This window comes from Podarcis liolepis (genome assembly GCF_965112155.1).
Source record: "Podarcis liolepis genome assembly, chromosome: 8".
In the NCBI taxonomy this organism is placed as follows: Eukaryota; Metazoa; Chordata; class Lepidosauria; order Squamata; family Lacertidae; genus Podarcis; species Podarcis liolepis.
This window is the reverse complement of record NC_139560.1, coordinates 66,423,962-66,441,314: the sequence shown is the minus strand read 5'-3', so window position 1 is coordinate 66,441,314 and position 17,353 is coordinate 66,423,962. Positions and strand designations below refer to the sequence as shown.

Sequence of the window (17,353 nt, the reverse complement as noted above, 5' to 3'; positions counted from 1 at the left end):
TCTGGGTATAAGCTTTCGTGTGCATGCACATTTCTTTAGATACTTCAGATGCACATGAAAGCTTATATGCAGAACAAACTTAGTTGGTCTCTAAGGTGCTACTGGTCAGTTTTTAAATTTTTTTATTTCGACTGCGTCAGACCAACACGGCTACCTACCTGAATCTAGAACCATGGAAGGTCCCACATTGAGCCGCATGAAATGGAAGTTCATCAACAGAGAGCATCTGAAAAAGTTTGCATGCACACGAAAGCTTATACAGTGGTGCCTCGGGTTACAGATGCTTCAGGTTACATACGCTTCAGGTTACAGACTCCGCTAACCCAGAAATAGTACCTTGGGTTAAGAACTTTGCTTCAGGGTGAGAACAGAAATCGTGCTCTTACAGCGTGGTGGCAGCAGGAGGCCCCATTAGCTAAAGTGATGCTTCAGGTTAAGAACAGTTTCAGGTTAAGAACGGACCTCCGGAATGAATTAAGTACTTAACCCGAGGTACCACTGTACCCAGAAAAAAATTAGTTGGTCTCTAAGGTGCTACTGGGCAATTTTAAAAAATAAATAAATAGTAGCTAGATATGAGAGACAATTTTCACAACCGAAAGATCCTGTTGAATCACTTTCATTTTGTTCCCTTCATATATTTCCAGGTAAGCCCATAAGTGGGCTTAATCTCCTGAAATAAAAGAGCTCTATTTGCTTTTGTGTGTGTAGAAGCTGCTGATCCTTAATAGAAAGCAGCATGTGCACATCCTGCAAACTCATTTCCTTATTTAAAGTGAGCATCCTTCCTTTACTGAGAGATGCTTCCTTTTAAAATAGGGAAGTTAGAAGCAGGCCTTTGTAAGCTCTTAAAGGCACATCCCTTCCAAATGACCTTTGTCCCAAGCTACTAAATTATATTGTTCGGTCAACTGTCTTGTTCCATGCGTAAGATATTCAAGAAAATACAAACTCAAATAAAATTCAGAAAATATCACATTTTTCCTATTATACAGCATAAATAAGTAGATCGGGAAACGGGATGGGTTTGGGGGGCAAGCGGGGTTGCTATTACGGTATATTATTTCTTGTAGTGATTTTATAACTTGCTGAGATAACTTCTGGAGATGTCAGAAACCATAACTTTGACATCCAGATTTACAATAGGAAAATGCATGAGATGCTGCGGTTAAATTTCTTGCTTGCATGTATTTTGTCACTCTACATCTATCCATCTCATAATCTAATGCTAATAGGCATGTGGTTATATAACACATTAAAAATCAATTAGAAGCACATTTCTGTAATTGGCAGCTCACAAAATAAATGAAAGCATCTAGAAAACCTTAAGGTGGTATCCAATGATGCTGTTAGGTTGATGGTATGGTATTCTGTCAGCAGAATGGGAGGGAAGCAATTTTCAGCCCTTACCCCTGTCTCCTGCATTTCTACCCTCCATACTCCCAACTGGAGGGCACTGCAACCCTCTGGAGCAGATTTAGTTGTGAGGGGGAATTGCCCAAAAAACTATTTTGTCTCCATTCTGCTGATAGAAAGTCTTATTGTCAGCTGAGCAACACCATGCTCTAACCAGCTGAGCTATCCAGGCTGACCGATTTGGATATTATTGCTTCATTTGTTATGATATTTTTGTGATTTTTTAATATTGTAAACTGCCCTGTGATCCTTGGATGAAGGGAGGTATATAAATTTTAAAAACAAATTTTAAAAATAAAATATTGTTGCTGCTCATCCTGACTGCAGATTATCATGGACTTTAATTAAAGCCTTGATTTTTCTCCCCTCTAGTAATATTTAATCCCTACTCAATCCCTAGGTGAGTGCCATATAAATTAGCTGATTTTGTTGGAAGAGATTTCCCTTTTTAATGTCAAATGTTTAACTTTTAATTCATCATTCAATGACAATATTGGCCAGAGGTGGGAGTTGACGTGATTTTGATGAAAGCTACAGAAGGCATATCTAGATTTAAACTAAAAAAACCCAAAAACTTGAAGTATGGAAGTCTGTGAGACTGGTTGCTTTTCCCTCTCAGAAGGCATATACTAGAAGATACAAAGCGAAATGATCGTTTTGGAGGCAGGTCAGTGTGTGTGTGTTCAGTGGTGCATTGAATACAAATACTATGCTTATGAGTTAAGGAAGAATACAGATCTCTTTGGTTTGTTATTGCAGCTACTGTAAATTTTATGTAAGAGACAGTTCACAGTAATGTCCTAATTTCTTCTTTAATTTCAAATCATTTCAGAAGTTTGCAAGGGGTTTTAATATTATTATTATTATTGATATTTTGTATGCTCAAGAACTTACTGTCCTCCCCCAATAAATTAAGCTCCATTTAAGGCCAAGCTGCCTAATGAGTGTATCTTTTCATGTCCTAAGGGAGGCATAAGCAGGTGAGAAATAGAATGAAACTTCCAAGGATTCCCCCTCCCCCCAAAAAAAAGGTTTTATAAAAGAGGACACCATTTTTATATTCAAAAATCCTATTGTGGCTAGTGTATTCAAGTAGCACCAATGGGGATATGAACAAATGGATCTTCCTTATACTGAATAAGTCCAGTGGTCCATCTATTATCACCCAGTGCAGGAGATGCTGTGCTGCTCTCCAGATGTTATGCATTACAACTCCTATCATCTCCAGTCGGTATGTTCAATGGTCTAGGATGGTTAGAGTTGTAGTCCATAACATCTGGAGTGCTCCATGTTGTCTACCACTCTTCTAGACTGATTGATCTCAGTCTTGGGCAAAGGTCTTTCCCAGCCATGCTGCTGGGGATTCCAAAGATTGAACCTAGACCTCCTGCATGTAATGCGTGTGATCTACCATGGAGATTGAAGATGTTCTCTCCACTTCTAAAGAGTATCACTGGAGAGCTGCTTTATTTCACTAGAGCATGTACATACACAACAGACAAACTTTATAGAATTCCTTCAAACCACAATAAGTCCAAAATGGAATCTGTGATTCCAGATATTAACTACTGTTGCGTAGAATTCTTCGTCAGTGTGATGGGAGGATATAGAATTGCTTCATAAACCCATCTTATTTCGAATGAATTCAGTGACTACATTATTACATAAGCATTTGATATTTTCATTTACATACATTCATTCGAAATAATATGGGTTTATGAAGCAATTCTATATCCTCCCACCACGCTGATGAAGAATTCTACACAACAGTAGTCAATATCCAGAATCACTGTTCAGTGTTGGACATTATATTTGCTGAATACACAAAGCTTCACAGCTTGTCTTTCATCGTACAAAGTCTGGTACCCCGCTGCATTTTAAGATTTTCAGAGACTTTGAGACTAAAGATTCCATTTTGGACTCATTATGGTTTGAAGGAATTCTATAAAGTTTGTCTATTGTGTATGTACATGGTCATCGTGTCGCCTAGATATCGCTGACATTCTTTTTGCAACACGGGTTTGTTTGGTTACTTATTTCACTAGAGAGCTACTATCAGTCGGTTCCTCCTGAAATAATTTTCACAGCGCTGGAGTTCCACTGAAATTGCTAGATCTTGCACCAATAAATCGCCTTTGAGCTCCACTAACTTGCATTAGCTTTTTGTACCCTGTTTATGACATCTCATAGATTGGTGGTTACAGTAGTCAGCACATTTTTCTGCAGCATAATTGCTCTGTGGCATTAATTTAGGAGGGCTGTTAAAATATTGGTTTATGGAGGTGAAACGGTCTGCATTCTTGTCAGTGGGGTAGTTATAAATAGACTTGAAAATGGTAACAACCGAGCCTGCTTCTCCTCTAATGTTCCTTTTGAAATACTTTAAAACAAATGATTCATCAAATAAGCAAGGGTAAAGGAAGAAATCTGCCAATTTGTAGAATTTGACTCCTCCTAATCAGAGCAAGGCTACAGGATGTTGAGTTCCTGCCCTCCACCTGATTAAAGCCAAATGCACTACGAAATGGCTGGGACTAAGAGGAAGCGCCAAACACTTCACAGTTGGGGGTAGGACAGCAAAAGAATAGAAAAGAACCCCTTTACCTTTGTTGTTTTTCTGGCTCTCACAGATAAGCACTTATTTCCTGTGGTATTTGGACCTTTAAGAAACCGTGTGCAGTGTAAAGCAGAATTTTAAGTGCCTGGTCTTGGCAATTTTTTTATTTTCCCTGATATTGTAGCCGTTTTCTGGATAGCCAAATTATTTTTTTGACTGTGGTCTCTGCATATGCCAGGCTTTCAGATTGCTGCCCACCCACCTTTTTGCAAATCATAAATTTTGTAGGAATAAGAAGCAGATTCAGATTAATTTGCCATCTGGATCATTCTGATGGCTCCTATACTACCAAAGAGCTCTTTACAAGTTCTCAGGTCTATGTTTTTCTCTACAGAGAAAATTACAAGCTATTAGTCTATATGATTCCTTGGGTTAGCTTCACAGTTTGGAAGTTGTATGTAATTGTGTGGAATAGTAAGAATTCCTTCAACCTTAAGACTCACCCAAGTTCAAAGTTTCGCTTCTGTTTCAGTTATTGTAATTTTTCTTATAAGATAGGATTCAGAGGCTTACCTTTAGCCATGTCGTACTTGTGATGTTTGGGGTGTTTTATTAGTATTCGTCTTTAGAAATCCATTGTTTCTCAACTTAAGCTTTCTGAAGTGTACAGGCTATATATATTGTGAGAATTGTGATATGCAGAGGACGGGGGAAAGACTATAAGACACAGTCTGCCTGGAAATTCGCTTTTGAGAAAGACATTTTCCAAATTGCCTTTGGGTACCTGAAGCTAACAACACAGGTCCTTTTAAGGCTTATCTTATTGGCTGAATGATAAAACATTGGTGAGATGTATTTTTGTTGTGGTATGGTACTTTGAGTGCCACTATTGTTCACTCAGTTGTTTACATGAAATGTAATACTGCTTAAGATTGTTCTCCCAGATAAGATGAAGTGGAAACACACCTAATTGCACGAATTACTTGTTGACTGGGAATAAGGTGTGCGTTTTTTGAAAATAAGGTTCGTAGGCATTTGTAATTGCTTATTTAGGTTTTACCCCTTTAAAGAAGTAGCTTTGCTTTTGCTGTCATGATAGTTAGTTACCTTATTGGTAACTAAAGTACAATTATGGATAAGCACATCCAAACGGTTGTGTTCAGATCTCTGCCTTCAGACTCTTAGGGTATGTAGATTTTGGGTGGAATCTTAAACACAATCCCTAGGCCAGGGGAAAGCAAGCTTTTTCAGCCGTCGGCCGGTCCACCGTCCCTCATACCTTGTGGGGGGGGGGGGCGGACTATATTTTGAAGGGGGGAATATGAACAAATTCCTATGCCCCATAAACAACCCAGAGATGCAGTTTAGATAAAAGCACACATTCTACTCATGTAAAAACACGCTGATTCCCAGACCGTCTTCCACTGCCTCCCGCAGTTTGGTCAAACTCATGCTGGTAGCTTCCAGAACACTGTCCAACCATCTCATCCTCTGTCTTCCCCTTCTCCTTGTGTTCTCCATCTTTCCCAACATCAGGGTCTTTTCCAGGGAGTCTTCTCTTCTCATGAGGTGGCCAAAGTGTTGGAGCCGCAGTTGTGCTTAAAAAATTCTATTTAGCAAATGTTTCCATTACCGTGCATAGTTTTCATTTCAGTTCATTTCAATGCTTTCTTGAGACCAGTGTTTTTAATGGTTTTCAAAGGAGCAAGATTCAAAACTTGTCAATAGATAGTTTAAGGGAACAGTAATGCTTTTAAGCATACACAAAGGCAATTATGTTAATTATGTGGTTTAGTCTCAAATTAAATTATCTCCATGTTGTATTGTGTGCTCTTGGGTGCTTGTTAATTTGTAATGCAGTTGAGTTATGTAGCATAAGAAACTCCCTATAAATTGTGCAGGATCTGTATAACACTGAAATGGTGTTTTTAAATAGATTGGATTAAAGCCACTGTAGAATTACATACTTGTTACTAGGAAGGTTTTTCCTCTTTCATGTTGCCAAAAAAAGGTGTCTGAAAATATCAAGATGCACTAATTTTCTGTGACTCAATGGAACTTGTCTGCTTGCTATTTTGGAACACACTATAATTATTTATGCTTAGACGTGTCTATATTTAAAACAGAGAGCCAATGTATATTGAAATGTGTGGAAATTTTGTAAACTTCACTGCTTGTTTTACATTACATTGCTGAAGAATGAAAACACCCCCAAGTTACTGACTTATACATAAAAACAAAAATTGAAAGATATGATGGTGTTTATTATTGGATCCGGTCTAAGTTAGCTGTACTCAATCCCCATTTAAATCATTGGCATCCAGTGACATAACTTGTCCCATTAATATCTTATGGACTGTATCTAACAAAGTTCTGCTCAGAGCAAACCCAATGAGATTATGGGACCTAAATTAGTAGAGTCTATTAAGTTCAGTTAGTCTGCATTGACTAATATTGGATACAACTCTTAAATCCTTTAGCCAACCTGTGTTTTCATAACACCCACTGTATATTATAGAAAGTTGTTGCATGTGTTACCTTTCCTTATTTTACGTAGGAGACAGAATGCGGTTAGTGCAAATCTGTTGCATTTCCTTCACTCTTTCACCAGAGTTGTACACGTTGTTTGTTAAGGATAAAGAAAGCAAAGTAAACAAAATCTAAGCACACACAACAAAAAAACGAAAAATGCTTCCATTAGCATCTAGCAGCAGCAGTCATTGTCAAGATGCACACTGACATTGCCTCTTTTACATCAGTTAGGAGCCAAAGGAAGGAAGGCCTATTCTTGTATAATCAGAATATTAAACATGAGGTGGTATGAGCATCAGGCAAATACTTCTGCTTCTCTTAACAGATACTCCATGTGTTAGTGTTTGTGTATATATATTTTGTAGACTTCTTATACCTAAATATGGGCTACTCCCTAGTTCATATATTATTTTCTCTTTACATTAACTGGACAGGTGTAGCAAAAGACCCTAAGTTTCTGAGCTGAGATTTCTCATTGGAAGGTAACAAGTGTTTGAAAATAGGTAGAAGAGGCACACAAGTAATTACATAAGTTTGTGGGCAGGCAGGCTGGCTGGCTTCCTTCCTTCCTAAATGTGTGTGTATATTTAAGGCATTTGGGTATATTTTACTTTTGCATATCTTAGCTAAAGTTTCTTCAGTTGCTTCTAAATTACATACTGTGAGCCGACGGAGACAAAACGAGCTTGCATTCTGTTTTGACCGGAGAATGGGATTCACTTTAGTCAGTTAATCTGACAGAAAATTGCACTCAGCTTCTCTCTCGCACATATATAAGAATGAAAAATAATACTAATTTTTAAGAGCGGCAGTATAATTGACTCATTCTGTACTTAGTAGTGCTTGCTGTATTTAGCATGATGTTCAAGAGGAGCACTTCACTTGGTGGTTTAGAGAAAAGGCATGTAAAGGTGACACGATAGAAGTTTATAAAAAATATTCATGAAATGGAGAAAGCAGACAGATACGTTTCTCTCTCCCTCATAACACTAGAATGAATCCAATGAAGTCAAATCTTGGGGGATTCAAGGTAGATAAGAGACAGTACTTCCTCATGCAGTGCATAGTTAAATTGTGGGACTTGCTCACTCAGGACACAGCGATGGCCACCGGCTTGGATGGCTATTAGCCATGATGACTATGCTCTGTCTCCATGGTCAAAGGCAGCATCCTTCTGAATACCAGTTGCTGTAAACCCACAGAGTAAATGAGAGTTCTCTTGTGTTTGGGTCCTGCTTCTGGGTTTCCCACAGACATCTGATTAGCCGCTGTGTAAATAGGCTGATAGATTAGATGGACCATTGGCTTCCTCCAGCAGACTCGTAGGTCCTTATGTATGCAGTCTTCTTCCTTATGACCAAGGGTATAAGTAGAATACATTTAACCACCTTCCTCCTTAATCCCTTTCCTCCTTTTAAAAGTTGACAGATGATAATATAGCAGTGGTTTTTTGTTTGGTTTTTTGAGGAAAACGTTGCTCCCTTTCTCCTAACCTCTCCTTTCATTGTACTTGCTGAACCTTTAAAGACAACGATGGATTGCACCTTGGTGTATGTTTCATTTGTGAAATGTATTAAACTCTGCCAGTATATGGAAAAATTATATCGACTTTGAGCACTGTATTTCTAACAGCAATTTTAATAAGAAGGAAAGCACAGAGGTACTGACAGTTTTTAATAAAACTGCTGTGGAGAGTCACTGTAAATGAAACTTAAAACAGTGATGTGCTCGAATTTGTAACCCAAATCTGTAACATGCCTGTTTCCTTTCTTTCTGAGATACTCTGTGTGTTTTCTTTAGATCTTGTACTGATGCAGAATTCCATTACCTTATTTACCTTCTTAAAAATATATATATTTATGGAAACTTCAGTTTCATCTCACATACCTGTACTAGAAAATTCTCAAAGTCCTAAACTTAACTTTTTAAAGTTCCATCCTATATGATGGATATTCTCTCTCTCTCACTCACTTTCATTTTAATTATATTTATAAACCACTGAACATCCCAAGAGCAGTGAACAGCAAGTAATAAATACAATACACAGCTTAACTATTAGCAAAAAATACCACAAAACCTTACAATTAAAAAAATCATTGTGAACTACTATAGTCAAGCCTGGCATTTGCAGCAGGATGAACCAGTGCAGCGCTGAGATCACAGCACAAAAAGTAGGTAGCTGAACAAGATCTATGGGTCACTGTACTGATGTAAGAAATGTTCTGATGTCACACTTAAGTCATGGTTTTCAACGTGAATGTCTCTAGCTCTTCCAAGGCTTGTGTACTCCCACTTTCCTCCTCCTATGTGACTGGGAGGAAGAGTTTGAAAAAGAAAATTATTTAGATCAACAACTCTTTGTTATGCTGTTCAGAGTGGCAGATGGTGGTTAGGTCTGGTTAATTCAAAGGAAGCTAGTCCATTGCTTCAGAAATTGTCAGTTTTCTTTGTTTAAATAGTCCCACTCTGAAGATATAGTGGTAAATTTACAGAACTACCATGATATGCTGCATACTTGAAGCTACCTTTTTAAAAATAAAAATAAAAAGACTGATTAAAAGAATTTATTTTGTTTGTTTGTTTATTATACCGACCTATACCCCTCAATCTCAGGGCAGTTCACAACATAAAATCACAGTACCTGTATAAAAAAAATACAAAACACATACTAAAAATAAAAACAAAGACAACCCAAGAATCCCCCCCTTCCACAACGTTTTAAAGGGGAATTAGATGTCAACCAGTCATTTATTCAGCTGCCTGTATAAAAATTAATAACAAAACACTGAAAGGAAATTTTCAAAGTCACCTTTTCCCTCCCACAATTTTTTCATTGTCTTTGATTCCCATGACTCCTATAAAGTAAAATGAATTGGTTATCCTTTTACAACTCCCTTGCTAAGGTTCTCTAGTGACTTTGCAAAACCACCCTTTGGGGCTTTAAAAAACGGGGGGGGGGAGAGATGTTTAAAGCCTTTAGGACAGCTGGATTTCACCATATAAGAAAACTTTCGGAGCATTACTGTGTCACTGATCATTGATGTTGGAACATTTCAAACTGTAAATCCTTCCCTGGCTGCACTACAGAATTTGGGTGTGTGAGAGTGATAAGCTTCTTGAAAAATGATGTTGAAAAATATTAGCATTCTCTCTCCCACTGTTAAAATATTTATGTTAATTGAGGCTTCAAACAATTTGCTAAAAAAAAATTAATTCCTTGCCCTATATAACCTGATAGTTCCTCGGCTCCTTCAAATTAATAGCAAAAGGGTGCGATCTTAAACAGCCTTACTAGGCAGTAAATTCTCTTGAACTCAGCTGTATTTTGCTGCGGATAAACATGCTTGGGATTGTTTTGCATGTGTGAATACATACTTGGGACAAAGGTTAATAGCCATTCTGAAGTTTTTACATTCTCTAATATACCACCTTATATTTTTCCTTGTTGTTTCCTCCACACCAGTATGTTATTGCTGTAAAATCTTTTCATTCCTTTATGAAAGCTCTTCTGTGATGGAGAGACTAATAGCGAAGGTGCATAGATAGTGTGTGTGAACCCAGAAAACATAATAGATGTAGTGAAATTTAAAATATAAGAAGGGAGTATAATCCCACCAGAACCCATAACGTTTATCCAATCACCTGATATGCAAACTAGGTGATTCATAGGGCGTAGGTGTCATATGGCTAAACTGCTGTGATGTCACAGAAAGCTTTGACAAGCAGAGGAACTTTCTGATTTCTATTGATTTGCCTGCTCTGATATCCCTGAAGAGTTAGGACAGTTGTACCAAGGATAATTGAATGCTAAGGGAGACTTGAGAAACCTGATACAGTGGTACCTCAGGTTAAGAACTTAATTCGTTCTGGAAGCCCATTCTTAACCTAAAACTGTTCTTAACCTGAGGTACCACTTTAGCTAATGGGGCCTTCTGCTGCCGCCGCGCGATTTCTGTTCTCATCCTAAAGCAAAGTTCTTAACCTGAGGTACCACTGTGGGAGATTGTGGGAGGATATCGGCGGACCTATATTGTGTACTCTGCTGGCAAACTCCCAAGTGTTGTATTTTAGTTTATTTTTAATCTCTAAACTGCTGTTTGATTTGAACTTGGCAGAAGTGCTCAAGTCAGCAGACACCTGGATTAAGCATTGTTGTGGGGGAGAGGAGAACACCTCATATCAAGCCATGCTCCCAGCCCATGTCCCTCCAAGAGGATATTTTCCAAGACTCGCAATGAGTGGGAGAGCTGATGTATTGTGTATTACTTTGTTTCGTATTTGTTCTGTGTTCCTCCTTCCCATAGTAGTGGGAACCCTAAGCAGTACAGGTTAAAATTCCCAGCCTTTTTTGTGGGAGAGAATGTTAGGGGTTTTTCATTTAAATTTTAACAGTCTGCTTGTTTACAGTTATGCAGATTTACCTTTTGCAACAGGCATTTCAGGTGGGGCGTTTAAGTAAAGGCTGTGGTATTTTTTTATGTGTCTTGTTTCTTTTAATTGGATGTATTGATCTACAGTGGTACCTCGGGTTAAGAACTTAATTCGTTCTGGAGGTCCGTTCTTAACCTGAAACTGTTCTTAACCTGAAGCACCACTTTAGCTAATGGGGCCACCCACTGCCACCGTGCCACCGCCACACAATTTCTGTTCTCATCCTGAAGCAAATTTCTTAACCCGAGGTGCTATTTCTGGGTTAGCGGAGTCTGTAACCTGAAACGTCTGTAACCTGAAGTGTCTGTAACCTGAGGTACCACTGAGCTCACTGAATGCTTTTGTTAAACTAAACCATAACAAACAGGCCAGTTAGCTCAGTTGGTTAGAGCGTGGTGCAGATAACGCCAAGGTCACAGGTTTGATCCACCTGTATATTCCTGCATCGCAAGGGGTTGGACAAGAAGACACTTGGCATCCCTTCCAACTCTACAGTTCTATGATTCTATATTATTGCATTTATACCACATGGCTTCAGTTGACACCGTATCTCAGTGATTACTTCCTGCTTGTGTATGTCACTTCCTCTAAAGGACATAAAAAAGAGGAAGTAATCACTGAGATACGGTGTCAACTGAATGGTAATAAATGCAATAATATAGAATTATAGAACTGTAGCAGTTGGCTGGCTAAGCTGAAGGAAACCAAACATCCTGCTTCCTATCAGCCATGGGGTTATGGAATAAGGGAGGCTGGAATCATGAGGTGACCCTTGAAGAAAACCTCTGTATAGTTGAGGGGTCTCAAACTTGACTGCTGTTTGAAATTTAAGCCAACCCCCCCAAAAAAGTGCTGTAGTTCTAGCCATACTGGTATGTGGAGACTGGGTGACATCAAATGCACAAGGTATACATCACAACATTTTGTTGCAGGTCCCAATTAGACGTGACACATATCTTCAATTGAAAGCCTTTGCTCATTGATAATACTTCCTTCTTTAGTAGAATTCCACATAAATATAGTGTTATGCCAGTATTCCATCCCTGTCTGGAAGGAAGATACAGAGGCCTTGAATTTGTCATTTATCTGAAAACACCTATAGTAATTAAGAATTACCTCAAAGCAACCTACTCACATACAGTGATACCTCTGGTTACGTACTTAATTTGTTCCAGAGGTCCATTCTTAACCTGAAACTGTTCTTAACCTGAAGCACCACTTTAGCTAATGGGGCCTCCTGCTGATGCCGCACCACTGGAGCACGATTTCTGTTCTCATCCTGAAGCAAAGTTCTTAACCTGAGGTATTATTTCTGTATTAGCAGAGTCTGTAACCTAAAGTGTATGTAACCTAAAGTGTATGTAACCTGAAGCGTATGTAACCCTAGGTACCACTGTATACCTATTTTATTGACGTTTTGCTTTGCTTGAGCCCACGCGCTTTGGTTAGGGAATGTAAAACATTTTTTACTAACCAAGACTGTAGGCTATAGCAAAGCAAAACATTAATAAAATAGGTACATGTGAGTAGGCGGCCTAAAAATACTTTTCTGTGGGGCTCATATGCAGTGCTGTAATTTGGCAAAGACATCCAAAATTTGCACGGTGTGAAAAAAACATGAACCTTCCCACACAAAAAAAGCATCTACATATTTCAGTAGGAAATAATGTGTAAAACTCTATAGGGCTATAAGGAACTGCCTTATACTGACTCCAATATTTTGTCAGTCCTGGCAAAGTTTGGGGGTAATTGTTCTCAGCCTTTTAAAAGAAAACAATATGCAGGGGACAGGGTGGTATGGTCACCCCTTGGGAATCTTGTGCATGCCAGCACCACCAATCCTGTCCAACTATGCTGCCCCTGCTATGACAACCACTTAATGATCTCTTTCATTTTCCCATCAGTGAATAGAGAATGACTTCACCTTTGGACCTTTCCAGTATTACACACACACACACACACACACACACACACACACATGCTTGTAATAAAAGCAGTTTCTCAGTAAACCAGACCCAAAAATCTCTATTTGCTTTAGGGTTTTCAGCCTTATGCAGGCTTTCCCTATCTTTCTCCTTTTGCAGCTGAGTCGTCTTCTTCTTTTTTTTTAAGGCAATCCCTTGTCCTTCAGCTGTCTATATTAAGCTTTAGCTCCTAGAGAGGTTGCTAATACATATCCAGATACCTAAGTCTTGGGGAGTCCTCTCAGTAGCCATGGGGAATGTTGAGTTGTGGGTAACGCTGCCACCTTTTCTGGCAAGGTTCCTGTGCCTTTAATAGTGGTAGAATAGGGGAAAATTCAACAAATAAAGTTCCATCTGGCAGAGTGGAGGAGGTGGAAGAAGCTTTAGTTTCCGATTTTCCAACAGCCATGCGGGTGATAAAAGACGTAAGACGTGTGAGGCCTCTAGAATGATTCGTGTGACTTGCACGAAAGTACATTTAAGTGTATTCCGACTTGCTGAATCGAAGTGGCAAATTTTGTTTCTGCTTCTAAAGCAGAGCAATTCATATTGCAAATGAAAGTTTGAATGTCAAGATGCTATTCCCTGTGTAATGTGAATGGTGGTGGCAATAGCCTTCTCAGTTTCAGTGTTAAGCAACTTTTGCAATTGTGGTGGTAATTTAGCAAACAAAATACATTCTTCTTTTCTTTATACTTTTGTGGCATTCATTGTAGGTTAACCTGAAGCGCTCACTAAAACAAGTTTACTGATTAGAATATCAGTCTAATGAATAACTTTGTACAGATTAGAAGTGAAATCAGTGCATAGCAACACACACTCAGCCAGTTTCTCTTCAGGAAATAGGACAGAACAAAGATCCATGAGAAAAGGATCCACATTTATCTGATGCTCCATATATATTTCTCTGCATCTATATGCATGCAAGAATGAAATTTGCAAAAATTTAAATTTAAAAATGCCTCATATGCCTAAGGCAAATGTGTGTGTGTGTGTGTGTGTGTGTGTGTGTGTATGCAATCTTGCAGTTTTGCCAATAAGCATGGTTGAAACCTTAAGTGCAACAGTTTTATGCTGAAACATTTTGCCAAGTATTTTAGTGTTTGTTCTGTCTTTTTTCTGCCGTCACAGATATCTTTTGATTTGGCTGAATATACTGCTGATGTTGATGGAATTGGCACTTTACGGTTACTTGATGCTATCAAGACATGCAGCCTCATAGACTCTGTGAAGTTCTACCAAGCTTCAACAAGTGAGCTTTATGGGAAAGTGCAAGAAATACCGCAAAAGGAGACCACTCCTTTTTATCCCAGATCACCATATGGTAAGTATGTCAGCTTATGTCTATGCTTGTCCCTGCCTACATATTGCATCCTAATTAGCTGCCATGAAGCACAAAGCTACTTGTGCTGATGGAGGCACAAAAGTTCGAGGCAAATGGGAGTCTGGCATCACAAATCTTGAGGTTGCAACCAATTTTAGATCTTAACTTATTTTCTGGAACGACAGTTTACAAGCTGGCCTGCTAAAACTGAAGGCTTTTGTACCAAAGTTTAAAATGAAGGCAGTAACATTTTCTATATTCTACTCTGCATTTTTTTCTTTTCACATTTCTTACCCAGTACAAATCCTACAACGTGAATGTGATCTGTCACTGCTTGCTGGATGTAAGCTACCATTTCCATTAAAAACCTTAATTGTTTTTCCTTAAAGCATTATCTCTGTTTGTGAAATAAAAATGAAAATGGAAAGATGGAAATAATGGGGTTTCGCTTATTTGGAGAGGGGTTAAATTAACATTTTCAATAAATAAGTTACAATTATTGTTATAGGGGCAGCCAAGCTATATGCATATTGGATTGTGGTGAACTTCAGGGAGGCCTACAATCTCTTTGCTGTGAATGGTATTCTCTTCAATCATGAGAGTCCCAGGAGAGGTAAGAAAAATATTGAAAATTTCTGCGTTCTCTTGTGCACATCTGAACAGGAATGCATTGTAACTGGTCTCAAGATAAATTCTAAACTCACATAATGAAAGCTTTCACATATAAAATAATTATTCATTTTGTGGACAGGCTCAAAACACTATATAATAGTTCTGTAGGGGGGGAAATCAGTAGCAGAATTGATGGAGTTGCAAACTTTCTATTTCACTGAAATAAAATAACCAATTCCCAATGATAGGGTTTATCCTAATAGCAGCACCTATTGCTCACCTAGTGCAGGTTTCATATTAAGATCACCCTCTGACAGCCTCACTCCTGTGCTCTTTCATTCATTAACTATAAGGAAAAATATGCCAGGATCCATACACATCAAATCAAGGGCACAAAAAAGAAAAACACCCGTAGACTATTGATTACTGTGCTCCACTGTCTCCATCGTTTGAAAGGGTTCTGGGGGTAGATAGGGAAATGTGTGTGAGAGAGAGTGAGTCAGTGTGTACGCGTGAAAGAGAGGAAGCGTCATGTTCATTCCAAATAAATTTTTATTGTTTTCAACATGTCATTTTTTCCCCAACAATCCTTATTGTCACATTATAATCCCTTTGACTCTGCCGAGTCCTGACTTCCCTCCCTCCCGACCGCTGGTATATACATCACATACTTTTTGCGTATATTATTGTCATAAATCTACTGTTTTACATTGGAGGTGTTACTCCAGTCCTGCTAGTGTCTTAATATTTTTGTTGTTCTCCTTTATATATTCAATAAATTTATTCCAATTGTTATTGTATCTCTGGTCCTCTTGGTCCCGGATTCTTCCTGTCAATTTGGCAAGTTCCGCAAAATCTATCATCTTCACCTCCCTCTCCTGGATGGTCGGTAAATCTTGTGTTTACCATCTTTGGGCCAATAAAGTTCTTGCGGCGGCAGAGGAAGGGTCATGTTCATTATTGTAGAACTTTTTTTTGAAACGGATATACAGTGGTGCCCCGCAAGACGAATGCCTCGCAAGACGGAAAACTTGCTAGACGAAAGAGTTTTCCGTTTTGGAGGTGCTTCGCAAAACAAATTTCCTATGGGCTTGCTTCGCAAGACGACAATGTCTTGCGAGTTCCTGCTGGTTTTTTTTCCTCCCCCCCTTTTTCTAAGCCGCTAAGCCACTTATCAGCTGATCCGATCAGCAGATAAACCGCTAAAAGCCGCTAATAGCGCTAATCCGCTAATCTGTCAATGGGCTTGCTTCGCAAGACGAAAAAACCGCTAGACGAAGAGAATCACAGAATGGCTTCTTTTCGTCTTGCGAGGCACCACTGTATAAAATTGATAAATAAAACGAGGCAAGGTAGCATCCTACTGCCACTCCTTTCCCACGGCACTTTTACACTATTTAAATGTATTTCAGCTGCCATCCATCCATTCCCATTTCTGAATGGCAGCAATAAGTCAGATATCCTTCCACAGGGTTCTCAGAGTGATTCACAATGATCCCTGGACAGTGGGGGACTGTCTCCCCAAAAGTCAGACAGGGGTGCTTCTGCTATCATTTTACAAGCAGTCTATTTTGATGCAAGAGTGAAGAATACTAGAGGTTTAAAGGTGAGAAAACCATTTAGGACCTTTGCTGCTATATAAAAGAACAGAGGTTTGTTGGCCTAATTATAACATTTGCTTTCAAATTAAATAAAATGTTTCTAATATGAATCATCCAACTTTCCAAAAATGTCCTGCATGGTTTCTGATATTTCTATAATTGGGAGTAACCTAGATTTCATATGGAGTAATTTTCAGGTCAGGGTGCCTCTTTAAAGAGTGTGTTATGGTTTTGAGAAAGAAGAAAGATTTCTGTATTCATCACTGCCTTTGATCTGCAAGGCTTCTTTGACATTCTACCCAGCTCTGAGACTACTTCCCACTGAGTTTCCAGCCTTATAGTTCTCTCTGATACATTTATTATCCCACTGGATATTGGGAGCCTGAGATTCTAAGTTACAGAACTTATTCTTTTAGAAATATGTGTGTACATGTATATGTGTGTGTGCCACTTACTGATGAACAAGAACTTTCTGTCCAAAAATGCATTCAATTCTGCTCCTGTTAGAACATGAACAAAAGCAGTCAGAAGAGCTCTTCGGATGAGACTAGTGCCATTTCGCCCAAATAGTTAGTGTGAAATGCGTGCATATCTTGTAATTCTGGAAAGGAGAGAAATATTGTTTTTCTTAATTGCTTAAGAGCTATTCAGTTTCATAACTTTACGAACACTAAAACACCTCCGTAGTGTGGGAGGTGAAAAAGAGCAAATAGTAATAACATACGTCCTGAAAATGGTGGAATGTTCTCAGTATAGTCTTGGTCATTCAGGAGTCAAAATAAAAGGGGGTTGAGCAGAATAGTAAGTAGTTTACTATTTCATTATACTTGATAAGTGTGTCCCCCCCCCCCAAGCTTTAAGACAAAATAAGTTTTCTTGCTCAAATTTGTAACAGTGAGTTCACATACATTTTATC

General features: G+C 38.7%; 2 protein-coding genes across 5 annotated transcripts in view; both read left to right on the top strand.

Annotated features, from left to right (window-relative positions):
- The window catches only part of MYLK4 (myosin light chain kinase family member 4), a 797,874-nt gene that overhangs the window by 313,680 nt on the left and 466,841 nt on the right, over positions 1-17,353 (top strand). The gene's annotated exons all lie outside the window — the stretch shown is intronic.
- Positions 1-17,353, top strand: part of GMDS (GDP-mannose 4,6-dehydratase) — a 274,215-nt gene that overhangs the window by 61,464 nt on the left and 195,398 nt on the right. For all 3 annotated transcript variants that reach the window (XR_014529619.1, XM_083519594.1, XM_083519595.1), the window contains exons 5-6: positions 14,032-14,224; positions 14,733-14,837. Coding sequence is in view for 2 of the 3 variants with exons in the window: in XM_083519594.1 (XP_083375720.1) it covers positions 14,032-14,224; positions 14,733-14,837 (298 nt within the window). In the remaining variant the exon portion in view is untranslated. The remainder of the gene's footprint in view (positions 1-14,031; positions 14,225-14,732; positions 14,838-17,353) is intronic.